We start from the raw sequence: 14,485 nt of genomic DNA on the forward strand, positions 1-14,485 counted from the left end.
TTTTAAATACTTACCTTAATTCACCATTGGCACCAACTTCCAACATCAGCTGAGACTTGAGTTGTTCGAAACAACAATTGCTGCCACCGCAACCCAAACCCAGCGAAGATACTCCGGCACCATTAAATTGACGATAGGTCGTAGCAGCATCCGATTCCTCATTGAAACACGAATAAAAACCACTCTCAATGGAGTCACGCCGCGTTAAAGAACTTTTTGTGGGTAGAAAATCGCTTGTTTTAAGTTCATTCAAATCAAAGTCTGTATAAGACGACATGGAAGCTGTTGTGGCCGCCAAAGGAGCTAAAGGTTGTGGAGGCGGTATTGGTGGCGAGGGTGTTGAGGCTGTTAGAGGAACATCTTTGGACGATTTTAAGCCCTCCTCGCAGCCATCTTCTGAGGAATTACAATCCTCTATATTTACATTAGCTGCTGATGAAGAAGTGGGCAGAACGGTTGCATCATCCTGTTTACTACTGCCACTGGTGCCACGGAACAATGGATGGGTGTAGAGAGAGTTAGCTCGATACTTTCTAGCCACGGGTGCGGGTGTTGGTCGCTCAGCTGAATCATCACTACTCGATTCGGCATCTGCACAGTTCCCACCACCATCTGCATCCTGTTCGGCATCTGATTCATCGACACAGTCATCGTCTTCATCGGCCAGTATACAACGAGGCAGAGTCAGTGTCGGCGACAGTTTCATCTCAATAGCACTTAGTTTTCTGGTTAGTTGTGGTGATACTGGTAGACTCTTTGGTTCACTGGGTGTGGTTACCACCGTCTTGCCATCTTCCCCGATTATGGTCTTCTGCTGCAAAGCTACCAACTCCTTAAAGAACGGAGCACAGATTTCAAAGCATGAACTAAACAGGTCTCCGCCTCCAGCTGCATATATTTTAGGATTTGCACCCAATATCTTTTTAACTCCCTTCAAATGAGCCATTGCAGTGAAGGGATTGGATTTAACACCATTATTATCAGTCCTTATGGGTTTGTATTGGGGATCTTTGAGGCACATGGTTTCGGCTACTTTACGCAGAGTTAAAACTGGTGGCGGGGATTCTCGGGTTGGCAAGGTATCTGCAGTTATGATGGTGGCGCTAGTAAAGCCAATAACCGGTGGTGGGGTGGGGGAATGCGTAGAGGATCTTTGTCGCTGCATTTGATGGCATCTCGCCTTATCGCTGGGCGTTGTATGCAAGGGAAAATGTATAATGTTTTCACTTAGAGAACGACGATGTTGCTGTTGCACCAATAACTCGGCAGCTGCCATATTTTCGTATTTCTTCGTTGCTCTCTTAACACGATTTTTAATAATACGGTTTTCGTCAATTTCACTAAAGCCACCATTGGGTATAGAGTTGCTACGATTTTCCGACTCTGGAAACAGGAAACCATTTTCACTGACTTCTCGCAAGTGTCTTGGTGTAGCTTGACCAGCTGGCGCTGTGCTAATACAAGATGTTATGGGGGTATTTAACAAGGATTTTTTAATGGCCAAGTGGCGGACGCAGCCATTTTTGTGACTCAAAGCTTGGCAGAAATTTTCCGAATCACTGCCATTGGGCGAACAAGAAATTTCCAGTGAACTCAAAGGGCTAGAACCGGCACTAATATTGGAGCTAGATGAACCATTGCAGCCCATGGGATCATGTTCATATTTTTCCAAAAGTGAAGTCAGTTTCTTAGCAGCGTCATGAAACGTGGGTCTACTTTTAGGGTCAAACTATGGGGCGCAAAGAGAAAAGTCAAAGGACGAAAGAAATGCAGAAATACAAGTTAACAAAAAAATAAATATTAAGTTGAACAACTTAGACCTATTTATATTTTCATATTTTGGATATTTCTCTAAAAGAAAACAAAATAATAAAATTATTGAAAAACTTACTATGCAACAGTAGAAAGCCAGTCTTAAAAATGCAGGTGGTGTATCCATGGGACACAATTCAACAAATGCCAAATAGTCAAAACCAAACGAATCGGTTCTAGGCATTATATCGGGATCTGCTTCTATACGTGCTATAATCTCGCAAGAGATAATGCCGAAGGAAAACACATCACTGCGTTCATCATAGAAGAGATGATTCAAACATTCCGGACTAACCCAATAGGGTGAACCCACATATTCCAAACGTGTCCTATACAATAATAAAATATCGAAAATAAGTAAAAAATATATATGTATTTTAAGGTTATGAGAGTAACTTACTTTTTATCGGGTATTTTAGCTGCCAAACCAAAATCTCCTACTACCGACTCAAATTGTCCATCCGGTAAAGTTCTTACTAATACATTCTGTAAGGGGATATTAAGATATATTAGGGTTTGTTTGTTTTCTAATGCTTAGTTTTCAACTTACTTTACTGGTTAAATCCCTGTGAAAGATGCCAGCATCATGTACATATGCCATGCCTTTAGTAATACCCAATGCCAGTCTCAATTTTGCAGCAGCAGTCAATGCTACCTCTTTGTTGGCCAATAGTTGTTCCAAAGAGCCAGCACTTATATACTCGGTTAAGGCATGTAATTGTCCCTCTTGCACGCAAACACCCATAAAACTGTAACAGAAAAAGAATATTTGTTAAGAATTTTATATTTTTCGTTTCTAAAAATTTAACATTTAAGAACTAATCCCCTTAGTCATAATGAAATGTTTATTGTATAGCAATCGATTTTAGTTGATATTTTAAAATTTTCAAGTGCTATCCTAATATTTATTAAATTTTGGTGAATGGTTTATTGTTTGTCTGAAAGGGCATTAACAAATTATCATACATTATGACATTTCTCTTACCAATAATTATTTTGCCCAAGAGTTGTTGTTCTATATAAAAAAAACACTCACATTAAAAAAAAACAAAACAGGAAATAATGCCAAAAATATCTGTTGGCCATGTTTTTAAGGAGTGAACATTAAGTAAATAAAATTGAATGAATTTGTCATGTCGCTTCATAAAAAATAATGATGAGCAGACACCATAAACTACAGTTTGATTATCGTTCATTATATGATGGCCATATAGATTTGCTTATCTTAACACTAACTAAATCACAGTTTTGACAATTCGACACAATAAATAAAGACAAACGAGCAGACAACAAGACCCCTTACTTAAACGAATTATTGTAAGGGAACAGTGTTGCCAAAAACTTGGTATTAAAAAAGTCAATAACAAATTTTAATTTAAGTAAATCTAGCTAGAAAATATATGCTGATATAGTATGCTGCACAATGGGTCAGAATCAAATTTTTTTGGAAATAAATCTGGCATTTCGAAACGGCTGGTTCGATGGGTATAAAATTTGACGTGGGTGTAGCCAGGGAGTATTGCAGTTTAACTTATAAAAATGGGTCCTACATATGCCCAAAAGTTTTGATTCTGCCACACTTAGGAATGACAGCAATTTCGTCTGCAGACGAAATAATTTTTTTAGTTCTTGGAGCCCAGTGCATCAAAATTTAATGGGAAATAAAATAATACACAGAAAACCTTTTTAGAATCTGCTACAAAATCACTAGTTCTACAACGACTAAATTGTGATTATTTTATAACATCCTTTTATAACATCCTTAGAACCATTTCTAGAACACTAGAACAATAGTGTGATTCTTAATTAATACCATATAGTTTTCTATGAACTTGTTATTTAGAACTAGTTATACATTGGTTCAGACTGGATTCATAGATCACACAACAGTTTTGATAAAACTTAATGGAACTGATTGTTAATTTTGTTGGAAATTTAAGAAAAAAAATTAATGATAATTTAATAGAAAATGAAATATATGATAAATTTATAATGTATTTGTAATTTGTTAATTCAATGCATTAGATACTTAATAAAAAACATTAATATTGAGAACTCAACGAAAAAATTGATAAAGAAGTTTTTTCAGTTAACTTTTCAAAAGAATTGGAGGGAATGTTCTAAAAGAATTCAAGAATCTATAAGCGGTGATTACTTTCAGTAAATATAAATCTTTCAAATTCCATAATTCAATTTAATCTTAATTAAGAATTAAATCTGCATCTATTCATTCATTGTTGATCTAATTCATAATGGCACTAATTCATACTAAATTCAAATCTAATACAAATTGAATGCAAATTTGTTTTCTTCTTTCAATTTGTCGATTGAAACCTTTTTATTAAACCTTTTTGTAATACATTTGAATTGAAGAAAAATGTAATCATTGCATACACTTTATTATGATAAATTTTTGTCATGATAAACGTCAGAATGGTTGTCACCATTTATTAATATTATTGCTTCGTTATGCCAAAATTGTTAGCGTTTTTGCTCAGAAACCATAGAAAATTTAATTAAGAATTAATTTTTTCCAACCCTTGTTTGTAACATGTGTGAGAAATTTCAATCACAAAACATTGATGGAAGAACTAGTTCTAGAACGGTCCTAAATATAATTATTGCTTCTGTAGAAAGAGATGGTAATTTCAAACATTAATCTTCTTTAATCAATAGTTTTTGCTTGAAATTGTAAGTCTCGCTGACAATGTTTTTTGAATGAGATTATCGCGCATGGAACTAACTCCATAACCGCTTCATGGAAGAAAAACTGGCTCCGTAAGTCTTCCGTAGAACTTGGTCTCAATGTCGCACTAAAACGGGAACTGGGGGCTAATTCTCACATTCGTATACGAGTACTTATTCCAACGTAGGAGATTTTTTAATTTTCGGGATTACCTTATTCGATAACGAATAAAATGACGGTATTCGATAGCGAGCGAGTTTTACTCGAAAGCTAATGCTAGGTATACACGTTACGATAAATCGTATAAGTATGAAATTAGTAACGTGTATCATGTTGTCGTACTAACGAAGTATGAAAATCAAAAATTTTTGATTTTTGTGATATTTTTATTACTTGTAATTTTTTTCAAAGGAAATAGTACGATTTGTAGTAACGTCTATCATAAAATCGTACTTCAACTCATACTACGATTAGTACGAAAAATAGTATCGTGTATACCCAGCATAAGAAACATTCGAAATTTATTTCGATTACGAATACGACAATTATCCCTCTGGTTTTATGCTTGCATTATATAAGTAGTTGCATAATAATTGGGGTTTTCTTGGAAGGATTAACTACTGTATAAAACTACTATCCACGACCTGTGTAAAGTCTGCAAACCACAAATTTTGTATTTTACTACACAACAGTGAAAGATTAAAAAAAGGGACTGAGAAATATTGTTGATTTAAACTATATTCTAAGTGTTTATATCTGGAACTTTTTGAACTTTGAATGGTTTAAGCCCAACTTCAGTTAAAAATCCGAGTATATAGGTTATATGTATAACGATCTATATACATTTCCCCCAAAATGTTTGTTAAAACTCTTCTGTTTTACCTTTTACGAGATTCCTCTCAATCAATATGGCTTTTTGGAAGAAGAAATCATTAAGAAAAAAAATATGTGTAACATTTTTGAAAACGGTCTCCTTATGAACTTTATAGATTTTCAACCAATAATTAAACCATGAAGATTAAAAAAACAGCTAAATTGGGAACACTGTATTCATTAAAAAAACCCCTATAAAAATAACAAATATTCATCGTGATTATTTAAAAGTCAAACAAAAGCGATCATGTAATCTTTTTTATAAGTTCTGATTAACGTACTTTAATTTAATTTATTTCGGTTTTTTTTGTTTTAAATTTTATGATTTCAATAATTCTTTTTTGTTTTACATGCCAGACACGTTTTCTCAAAGCAATTAAACTTATTGTGGTTAATAATCGAAAAAAGTGATATTTTGTAAGATTTTTTTTATTGTCACTGGACATATAAATATTGTATTTTTCGGTATTTTTTTGTTTTACATTTTATTTTCGCAAAACTAATAAATAATTCCAAAAAGGTGTTACTTGAGTTTATGCTCAAGTACAAGGATGAATAATTATTTTTTCGGCAAACATTGAAGCATTAATTAAAATAAGAAACGGGTGATTAAGACTTAAGGCTGTTTTCTGTTATATTAATAACATGAAAGTGCTTCTTATGCTCCCAGTTTTTAAAGGATTTTTTAATAATTCAGCAATTTTATAACACATGAGGCATGAATTTTTGTTAAGCATCATAATAATCAAATCAATTAAATTACATGACTTACTTTCTTTTGGCAGTCGTTTGCCTGTCTGTCTGCCTTCCTACCTACTTTGCCATGAACATTTGTTTTACCTTTTTACTCCTCTTCTTGCCACCTATATGATCGATGAGTGAAATTTTTCGTTGCAACAGTCCATGGTTCGTACAAGTATAATGTGAGAATTTTATTATTTTTTTCACTCCATACCTTCAAATTTATATCTGTGCCTGTAAAACTGTTACAAGTGTTTGCCAAGTTAATGTCATTAATAACACCTTAAAAGAAATGAGATGATTCTTCAGTTTCTGTTTTTTGTTTTTGTGGGTACATAAGTTTCATAAGACATTTGGGTCGGTCTTGAGACAGACCTGAGAAGTTACAAAAATAAATTAATGAAATTTCATATTAACGGTTTACACATGTAAACTTCATTAACATTATTAGCAACTGATTCTCGTTATTTCTTGTATTTCATATTTGGTTACATACTTATTCGAAATGTTCATGGTAATCTAATCAAATTGGGAATTAAGTTGTATTAAAAGAAAAATTATGGTTAAGGAATGTTTTTTTTTTATAAAAATTAAGTAATTTATTGAATGAAAATATTCACCATCTTCACAGTTAGCAGATAGGTAACAGATTTTGATTAACGTTTTAATCAATAATATTGGGATTTAAATATAACGCTTTGTTGGCACAAAATACGACATTTTCGAAGTAAATTGAAGCATTCACCCCTATCGCGAATCAATATTTCACATGAAATATGTTCCCTTTTCCTTTTTTCGTTCATCAACTTTGTTCACGTGAAAAAATTCCACTTTTTAGATGGAATTTTGTAAACAATAAACAGCTGTTACGAACAAAATCAACTATTGTGAATGAAAAGTTCATGGGGAATTTCACGATAGCAATTTTCCCTTCGAGGGAAATGAATATTTCATGGGAACAAAATTTCACATGTAATTGCCGATAGGGGCGATTATGTTTACACTATAAAGTTCATTCATAGCTACTTAAAAAATCTAATACACAAACATCTGCTAAGGAAGGGTGTACTTTTACTAAACAAAAGGCAACATTTTAAGTGACTTCGGGCAACATTTTAAAAGTGATGCCATATAAATATCATCATTCAAGAAATGTCATCCGATTTTTGAAAGAACATCATCGAAAAAGTCACCAGCTCTATGAAACCACCATTTCAAAATTAGCAAACATTTTGACTTTCCATTAAGTAGTCAGCTAACTTATTAATAAGAAATCTCCGGCTTTTATCTAACTAACAATAAAACTGTCAAAACACAATTATTTTCATAACAATCTGTCAATTATGTTTAAAATTTATTTTGCCTCTAAAAGAAGTGCAAAAACTATGCGGCTAAATAAGCAATTTAATTCCATTGTAAAACCAAACAAAAACAAACAACAATAACAATAACACATAGAATAAAGAAGACAAGATTTATTTATCCGTCAAAGCAAAAAATATAGTTTAACGTTAATTAGAAAGAAAGCAGAACAAACTCTTTTTAGCATAAAATATGGCCAGACAGAAAAGATTACGGAAACAACAATAGAACAGCTGACAGCTGCAACTACAAACAACCACATCATGTACATAAAAACTAAATAAATTATGTACATACTTGTACATTATGTACATACATATATGCAGACATACTTACTTACCTACGTACATATTAAATACAGAATAAAAGAGTTATTTCACCTGTCATTTTGGTTTAACACACCAAGTGAGAGAAATGGAAACAGAAGCAGCAGTGGCATTCAAAGAAGTGGAAGAAGAAGAAAATACAAATATAAAAACAAAATAAAGAAAATACAAAATGAATCCAGTATGTCTGGTAAACTGTAAAATACTTTAACACTCAACAGGGATGGTCAAGTCAATAAAATGCAAGTTTACTTTTTGTTAAAAGTAATTGAAGGATGAAAAGTTGAACTTTGACCTTAACACCCGTTCGAATTATTGTTTTTAATACAAAAGATTTTAACATTGGGAACAAAATTACAATAAAACAATATAAGGACTGAGATCGAAAAAACCTTAACACACGGTTTTCCTTAAAACTTTTAACTCAAGTATTATTTGATTTTTTTTGATCAAGTTACATTTGTAAAGCATTCAAGTGATTACGTTGAATGTCAATTATGTTCATTTGTTGTTAATCTGATTAAAATGTGACAAGAAAATAGAAAATAGTGCGTACTAATATTATTAAATATTTTCAACAAAACCCAACTTGATCCTACAAAAAGTTGGCCAAACAATCAAAGGTCTGCCGTCAAACTGATTCCAATGTTATTAAACAGTATCGGGAGAACTTCAGGATAGAAAACCTGGTTCATGTCGAAGGAATGGTTCACATGATGTTTCTATAGCCAATAAATTTTGAAAAGAGCTCCCAACACAGCCGGTAGGAAAGCAGTGCGGTTAGCTCAGTACTCTATTTGATACGAAAAGTTAAAGCCAATGTAGGTTTAAAAAGATACAAGGCTCAAAAAGTTCCTGACAGGAACTCTGCTAAAAAATTAGAGGTCAAAGACAGAGCACGGAAATTGAAGTCAAATTTTATACAAAAAATATACCTGCTGCATAATCGATGACGAAACGTACGTATTGCTGATGCTCGAGGGAATGTTGTAGAAAAGTTTTCCAAAAAACTACTCTATTGCGGCAAAAGAAACCAAACACATGTTACAAAAGGCTCTATAAATACCGAAATTTACATCAAACATGTTTGCAAAAAAGGATGCTTCCATTCATAAGACTTCTTAATGTGTCTACTTATTTTTGGACCGATTTTGCATCCTGTCACTAGGAAAGGTCTTGCGTGGTACAAGAACAATAATTTGGTATTTGTACTAAGAGAGGCCAATCCTCCAAACTGCCTGGAGATAAGGCCAGTGGAGTGATATTGGGCTTTTGTTAAAAGAGAATAGAAGAACACACAAAGGTGTTCAAAAGTGTGATAGATTTTAATCGGAGATGGACAGCCTGTTAGAACAAAGTGATAGAAAGCACTATAAAACCCATAATGAAAGGATTTCCGAAAAAGGTCCAAAATTTCATAGCTAGTGATTAGAACTATAAAAATATATTTTTTTATATATTTTTTATAAATTTTAATAATAATTTCAATCATATAAAAAAAATCAAAACTGTAAGTTTAGTATTTTCTTTTTTATTAACATATAAGTATTTATGTTAAGAATTTTTCGATCTCAGTCCTTATGTCCAATATCAATTGTAAACTAGTAAATTTTTAAGACTTTTGACATATAGAAAATATACATAGAGCAGAAACTCTCCTGTCAAAGACCTAACTCAGTTGTCAAAAACTTAAGTGGTGAGAATGTATTAGTAAAAAACTATGTGAAAACAAAAACAACACTCGTATATGTGATTATGTTGAGTAAAATTTTGGTTTGATTTTCTTCTAGTTTCAGCTCTTGTTGTTTCTCTATGACTTTTGATTAAAATATATTATAAATTATGTCTATACTGTTTATTATTAATATTAAAATCATTGTAACTCTACTGCAGATACTTAAACGTATTGTTTTTAAGTTATTTTTCATAATGTTCTGAACTTGATGTGTTAATCCAAAGTCGATTGGAAAATGAATGTAAAAATTCGTTGCTAATAAAATATTCAAAGCATCTAATCTGACTTATAATATTCACACAGAGAAAACAGATTCGTAGTGGCAACCGAATGTCAATCGAATGATTCGGTTGCACACATAGAATTTTTCGGATCTGGCAACTGAAAATCAGTTAATAAAGAAGAATTTCGGATGTAGCAACCAAACTTTTGTTCCCCCTTTTAAAGTTTTGCAGTCACTACTGTAAAATTCGGTCATTCGATTGGCAACAAATTCGGTTGCTACTACGAATCTGTTTTCTTTTTGCAGTAATTAATTTCATTAAAACTGGTCAGCAAATTATTAATTCGCAGAGTTAAATAAATTTAATTATTTTTCTTGTTTCGATTTCACATCTCTGATTTACTGAAAAGTTTTCCTTTTTTTGTGATTTTTCTCAAAAAGCAATAGCAGACATATTATCAGATGAAAAAGTGTAAAAATCAGCAGAAAGATTGAAATCTTTAATACAACAACAAGAAAAAAAATAGATTCCAAAACAGAATTAAACAAATCAAAAAGAACAACAATTTCTCGTTCTACGGAGTCATGGTAACGAACAATAAGAAGACAGTGCAAAATAGTAGATAAATATAGAGAAAAGTTCATTGTCTGCGCTTATTCTTTTTTGTTCATAGATTTTCCTTTGAAAATAAAGAAGGTAGTAAAGAAAAATGAGTTATGAGCCATGACTTTTACTCAAAACAATTGCCCTGTCATACTATATACTTATACTTAGTTCAACTAAAGTTACAGCGTTACACTGAGGGAAATTATGGCACGATTTAATTTACATTTTCTCAGATAAAGCTCCATTTTCTAAATCTCTGGTTACTTTTTATCGCGAGGATACAAAAATAATATTAATTCGAAATATATCGTTACGGAAAACGATAACCAGAGATTAAAAAACGGGGCAAAGAAATTTCACATCCTTGTCAACTTTTTTTTAGCTATGATCAATATAGAAAAAAATCTGATAATACCCTATGCATTATGACAAAATCATCAGGTTGTTAATAGCACTGAATAACTTAAACCTCTTTGTCCAGCTGACTTTAAAGATAAAATAAGATAAACCAGATGTGTTCCTTACTCTGTTCGCCAAACTAATTAGCGATATATGTACAATAATATTGTTATTTTAAACAATGTATTGTCTAATTGTAATTTTGTAATTTTTTGTGCAAGTGTTCAGAATATTAGCAACAGCCAGCCCGAAAGTGCAGTAAACTGGAAAATGTCATCTTATGAAGAATATGAGTACAAAACATAAGTAGGTGTTCGTTCGTTCATTCTAAAGGATGGTAGGTGTTGTGTCTTTTATTATTTTTTATTATTATTATTACTCTAACATGTATATGTACATAGTAGAAGTTTTTAACCTTTTGCAATAATCATAATACCAACAGCAACAATAATAATGATAATACAAAAAACAAATAGGGAAGTAGTTAATAAAACAACAAAGTAACCAGAATATACACGCGTGAAGTATTAAGGTGGTTCCTTAAGTGGCCTTGTAAATAACTGATGGGATTTTAATAAATTATATATTGTTACGTTTTAACCTTTTCAAAACGCTGGTTTATTTCCTTTAAATAAACTGGGTACTTTTGATTGCAAATAAAAGTCGTTTAGTAGTTTAAATTGTAACAACTCGTTATTTATTTAAAATGTACAACAACAGAATTAAATTGTCACTCAATGTTTTTTTTATACACGTTTATAAGTTCTCAGAAATACAGACACTTTATAATGTACACGAATTCACTTGAAAAATACAGCACACTTTAAGACACTCAGGTGATGTTTATTCGAATAGCGTCTCTGATAAACTCACTAACGACTGCAACCTCTGCAACTATTTATAACACTGCCATCTGCACTCTAGATTTCTTTTTAACTGTCTAGAGGTTTCTAATACATACGCCATCTGTGGTGTACTTTCTACAATGTTCTTTAACTGAATATTCGAATTCGAATATACGGTCGAAGCAAACAGCGTTGCCAACTTACGATCAATGGTCAACTGAAAGCGTTTATTCAATGTTAATAATGTCCACAGATATGTTACAGTTTGCTATTACAGCACTATTATTTGAAAGCATTAGGCTACATAAATCAGCCGTTAAAATCGTTATATTTGAATTCAAGTACAATTTCGTAACAATATGGACCGATAAGGCCCATTTTCAATACCAAAGAAACCTTATCAGTAGAGAGTAATTTCAGATAGCTTCTTTCATTTCGGCTCTATCGTGTTTTCAACAGTCAAACAGACGGAAGAACATGTCTAGATCGTCTTATAATTACCCTGAATATAAGGACTGAGATCGAAAAATTCTTCACACACGTTTTTCATTAAAACTTTTAACCCAAGTATTATTTTTTTTTTGATGAAGTTACCTTTGAAAAGTATTTCAGTTAATATGTTTAATGTCAATTTGTTCTTAATCTGATTAAAATGAGTGACGAGAAAAAGTGCGTACTAAAATTATTAAATATTTTCAACAAAACCCAACTGCGAAACTACGTATGGAAAATTGTTCGCAGCTTCCGGGTCAATATTTGTATGTTGCCCGAGGGAATGTTGTAGAAAAGTTTAGGACTCAAAAACAGAAAATTTTCCCAAAAAGTTCTTGGTATGGCAAGTAATGCGCAGTTGCGGCAAAATAAGCCAAACATTTGTTACAAAGGGCTCTATAAATACCGAAATTTACATCAAAAAATGTTTCCAAAAAAGGATGCATCCATTCATAGACTTCTTAATGTGTTCACTTATTTTTGGCCTGATTTGGCATCCTGCCGCTATGGTAAGAAAGGTCCAGAGTGGTAAAATAACAATAATGTGGTATTTGTACCAAGAGAGGCAAATCCTCCAAATTACCTGGAGCTAAGGCCAGTGAAGAGATATGGGGCTCTTGTTAAAAGAGAATTGAAGAGCACAAAAAAGGTGTCCAAAAGTGTGGTAGATTTTAAACAGAGAATCACTATAAAAACCTTAATGGAAGGGTTTCCGGAAAAGTTTCATAAATTCATCACTATTGATTAGAACTATAAAAATAATATTTTTTTGTAAGTTGTAATAATTTCAATCAAATAAGAGAAAAATTAAAACTGTAGGTTTAGTGGATTATTTTTTATTAACATTTATGTATGTTAAGATGTTTCGATCTCACTCCTTACGCATGTGTGGAAAACAACACACGAAGGTAAACATTGTAATTTTTTTTGAGGCTGAGATGGATAAATTGATTTTATAATCATCCTCTAGCCCTCCCAATTTTTATCCATTTATTGAAAATTTTGAACGCTTTGTAAACATATTTCTTGATCAGTGATATTTTTAGAAGTTACAAATAATTTTATATTTTAAGTATGTTACTGTACAACAATATTGATGAAATATATATGGTTTAAAAAGATATTTTCTCTACATTTTTTCAAAATTCCAAAAATTGTTAAAAAGCGTTTTGAAAGTGGTTAAATTTTGGACTCCGGCGATCCTAGTTTTAAAAAAAAACACAATATGTATTGTCTAATGTAACTCACTAGAAGTATTCAAAATTTTCTGTTGCTTTTATGAAGAATAAATTTGTTTCAACACCCTTTGCTGGATGTAAAATAACTAAGTTTTTGCAGCCTCCCTAATTATAAATTTCTTTAATTGCATGCAGCAAATAAACTGTTAAAAGAAGCGAATATGTATGCAAGTAGAAGAAATACTTGCATACATATTCGCTTCTTCTGTCTTCTACTTTTTTTTTAGAGTCTATACAAGATAGCTGCATCAAATAGCACTTCAAGTTGAAGTTCATGTTAAGTATAAAGTATAATTTACACATAAGCTTACTTTGGATATTAAAAAGAAAAGAAAAATAACAAAAACAAAAACACCACAAACAACAAATATGCAAAGTTTAAGAATAGAATATTAAAAAAAATAAAAGAAGAAATCAGAACATGAAGAGTACACAACTAAAAATGAAGTGTGAGCTTGATGGTTTTATATGAATTGAATCTTTTGTAAGCTCGAAAGAAAAAAAATCTACAACTTCCGCATTAACAAAAAAAATAAATAAAACACAAAATTGAAAAATAAGTGCTCATATTTATAATTCTTTATGTTTTTAATATTTATCATACACAAGAGCTCACTGTGTCATGGGTACCACAAAGACATTGTTTACTTCTTTTACTTTTTACATTATTTATCTACTCACTATGAGTACACGAATTTATTTACATACATTACTTTTTTACGTATGTATAAAATGAATGAATGAATGAATGAATGAAGGAGTTTGTGTATTTAAGAGCGTATGCTTAAAGTTTTTCTACAAATGATACTTGATTTTAAAGCAGCTTATTTTTTCATACGTATGTATGTAAATAAATATCACTCTTATTATTTTGTAATGATAACAAAACACTTATTTACTCACACTCTGTGCAAATCTTTACATTCTCTTTTATTTTGTTGCTGTCAACTTTGCGTCCAAAAAGATGTAGGAGTGAGTATCATATTCTAAATAGGCGTCATTCAAGAGATGCAGAAGTAATAAAAAGGATTTATGTATTGTTTTTGTTTTACATTTAAATATACATATTTACTTATACGGGTTATATGTACATTAGTCCCGACCTTAATAAATAGATTTATTTTGGATGGGTCTTAATTTGTTCTT

General features: G+C 31.6%; 1 protein-coding gene across 1 annotated transcript in view; it reads right to left on the minus strand.

Annotated features, from left to right (window-relative positions):
* Positions 1–14,485, minus strand: part of cdi (center divider) — a 313,904-nt gene that overhangs the window by 2,918 nt on the left and 296,501 nt on the right. The window contains exons 4-7 of the mRNA XM_065515254.1: positions 2,363–2,561; positions 2,213–2,298; positions 1,892–2,141; positions 15–1,729 (exon numbers count right to left, since the gene is read on the minus strand). Of these exons, the coding sequence (XP_065371326.1) occupies positions 15–1,729; positions 1,892–2,141; positions 2,213–2,298; positions 2,363–2,561 (2,250 nt within the window). The remainder of the gene's footprint in view (positions 1–14; positions 1,730–1,891; positions 2,142–2,212; positions 2,299–2,362; positions 2,562–14,485) is intronic.

Source organism: Calliphora vicina, chromosome 1 (assembly GCF_958450345.1).
Source record: "Calliphora vicina chromosome 1, idCalVici1.1, whole genome shotgun sequence".
NCBI classification, from domain to species: Eukaryota; Metazoa; Arthropoda; class Insecta; order Diptera; family Calliphoridae; genus Calliphora; species Calliphora vicina.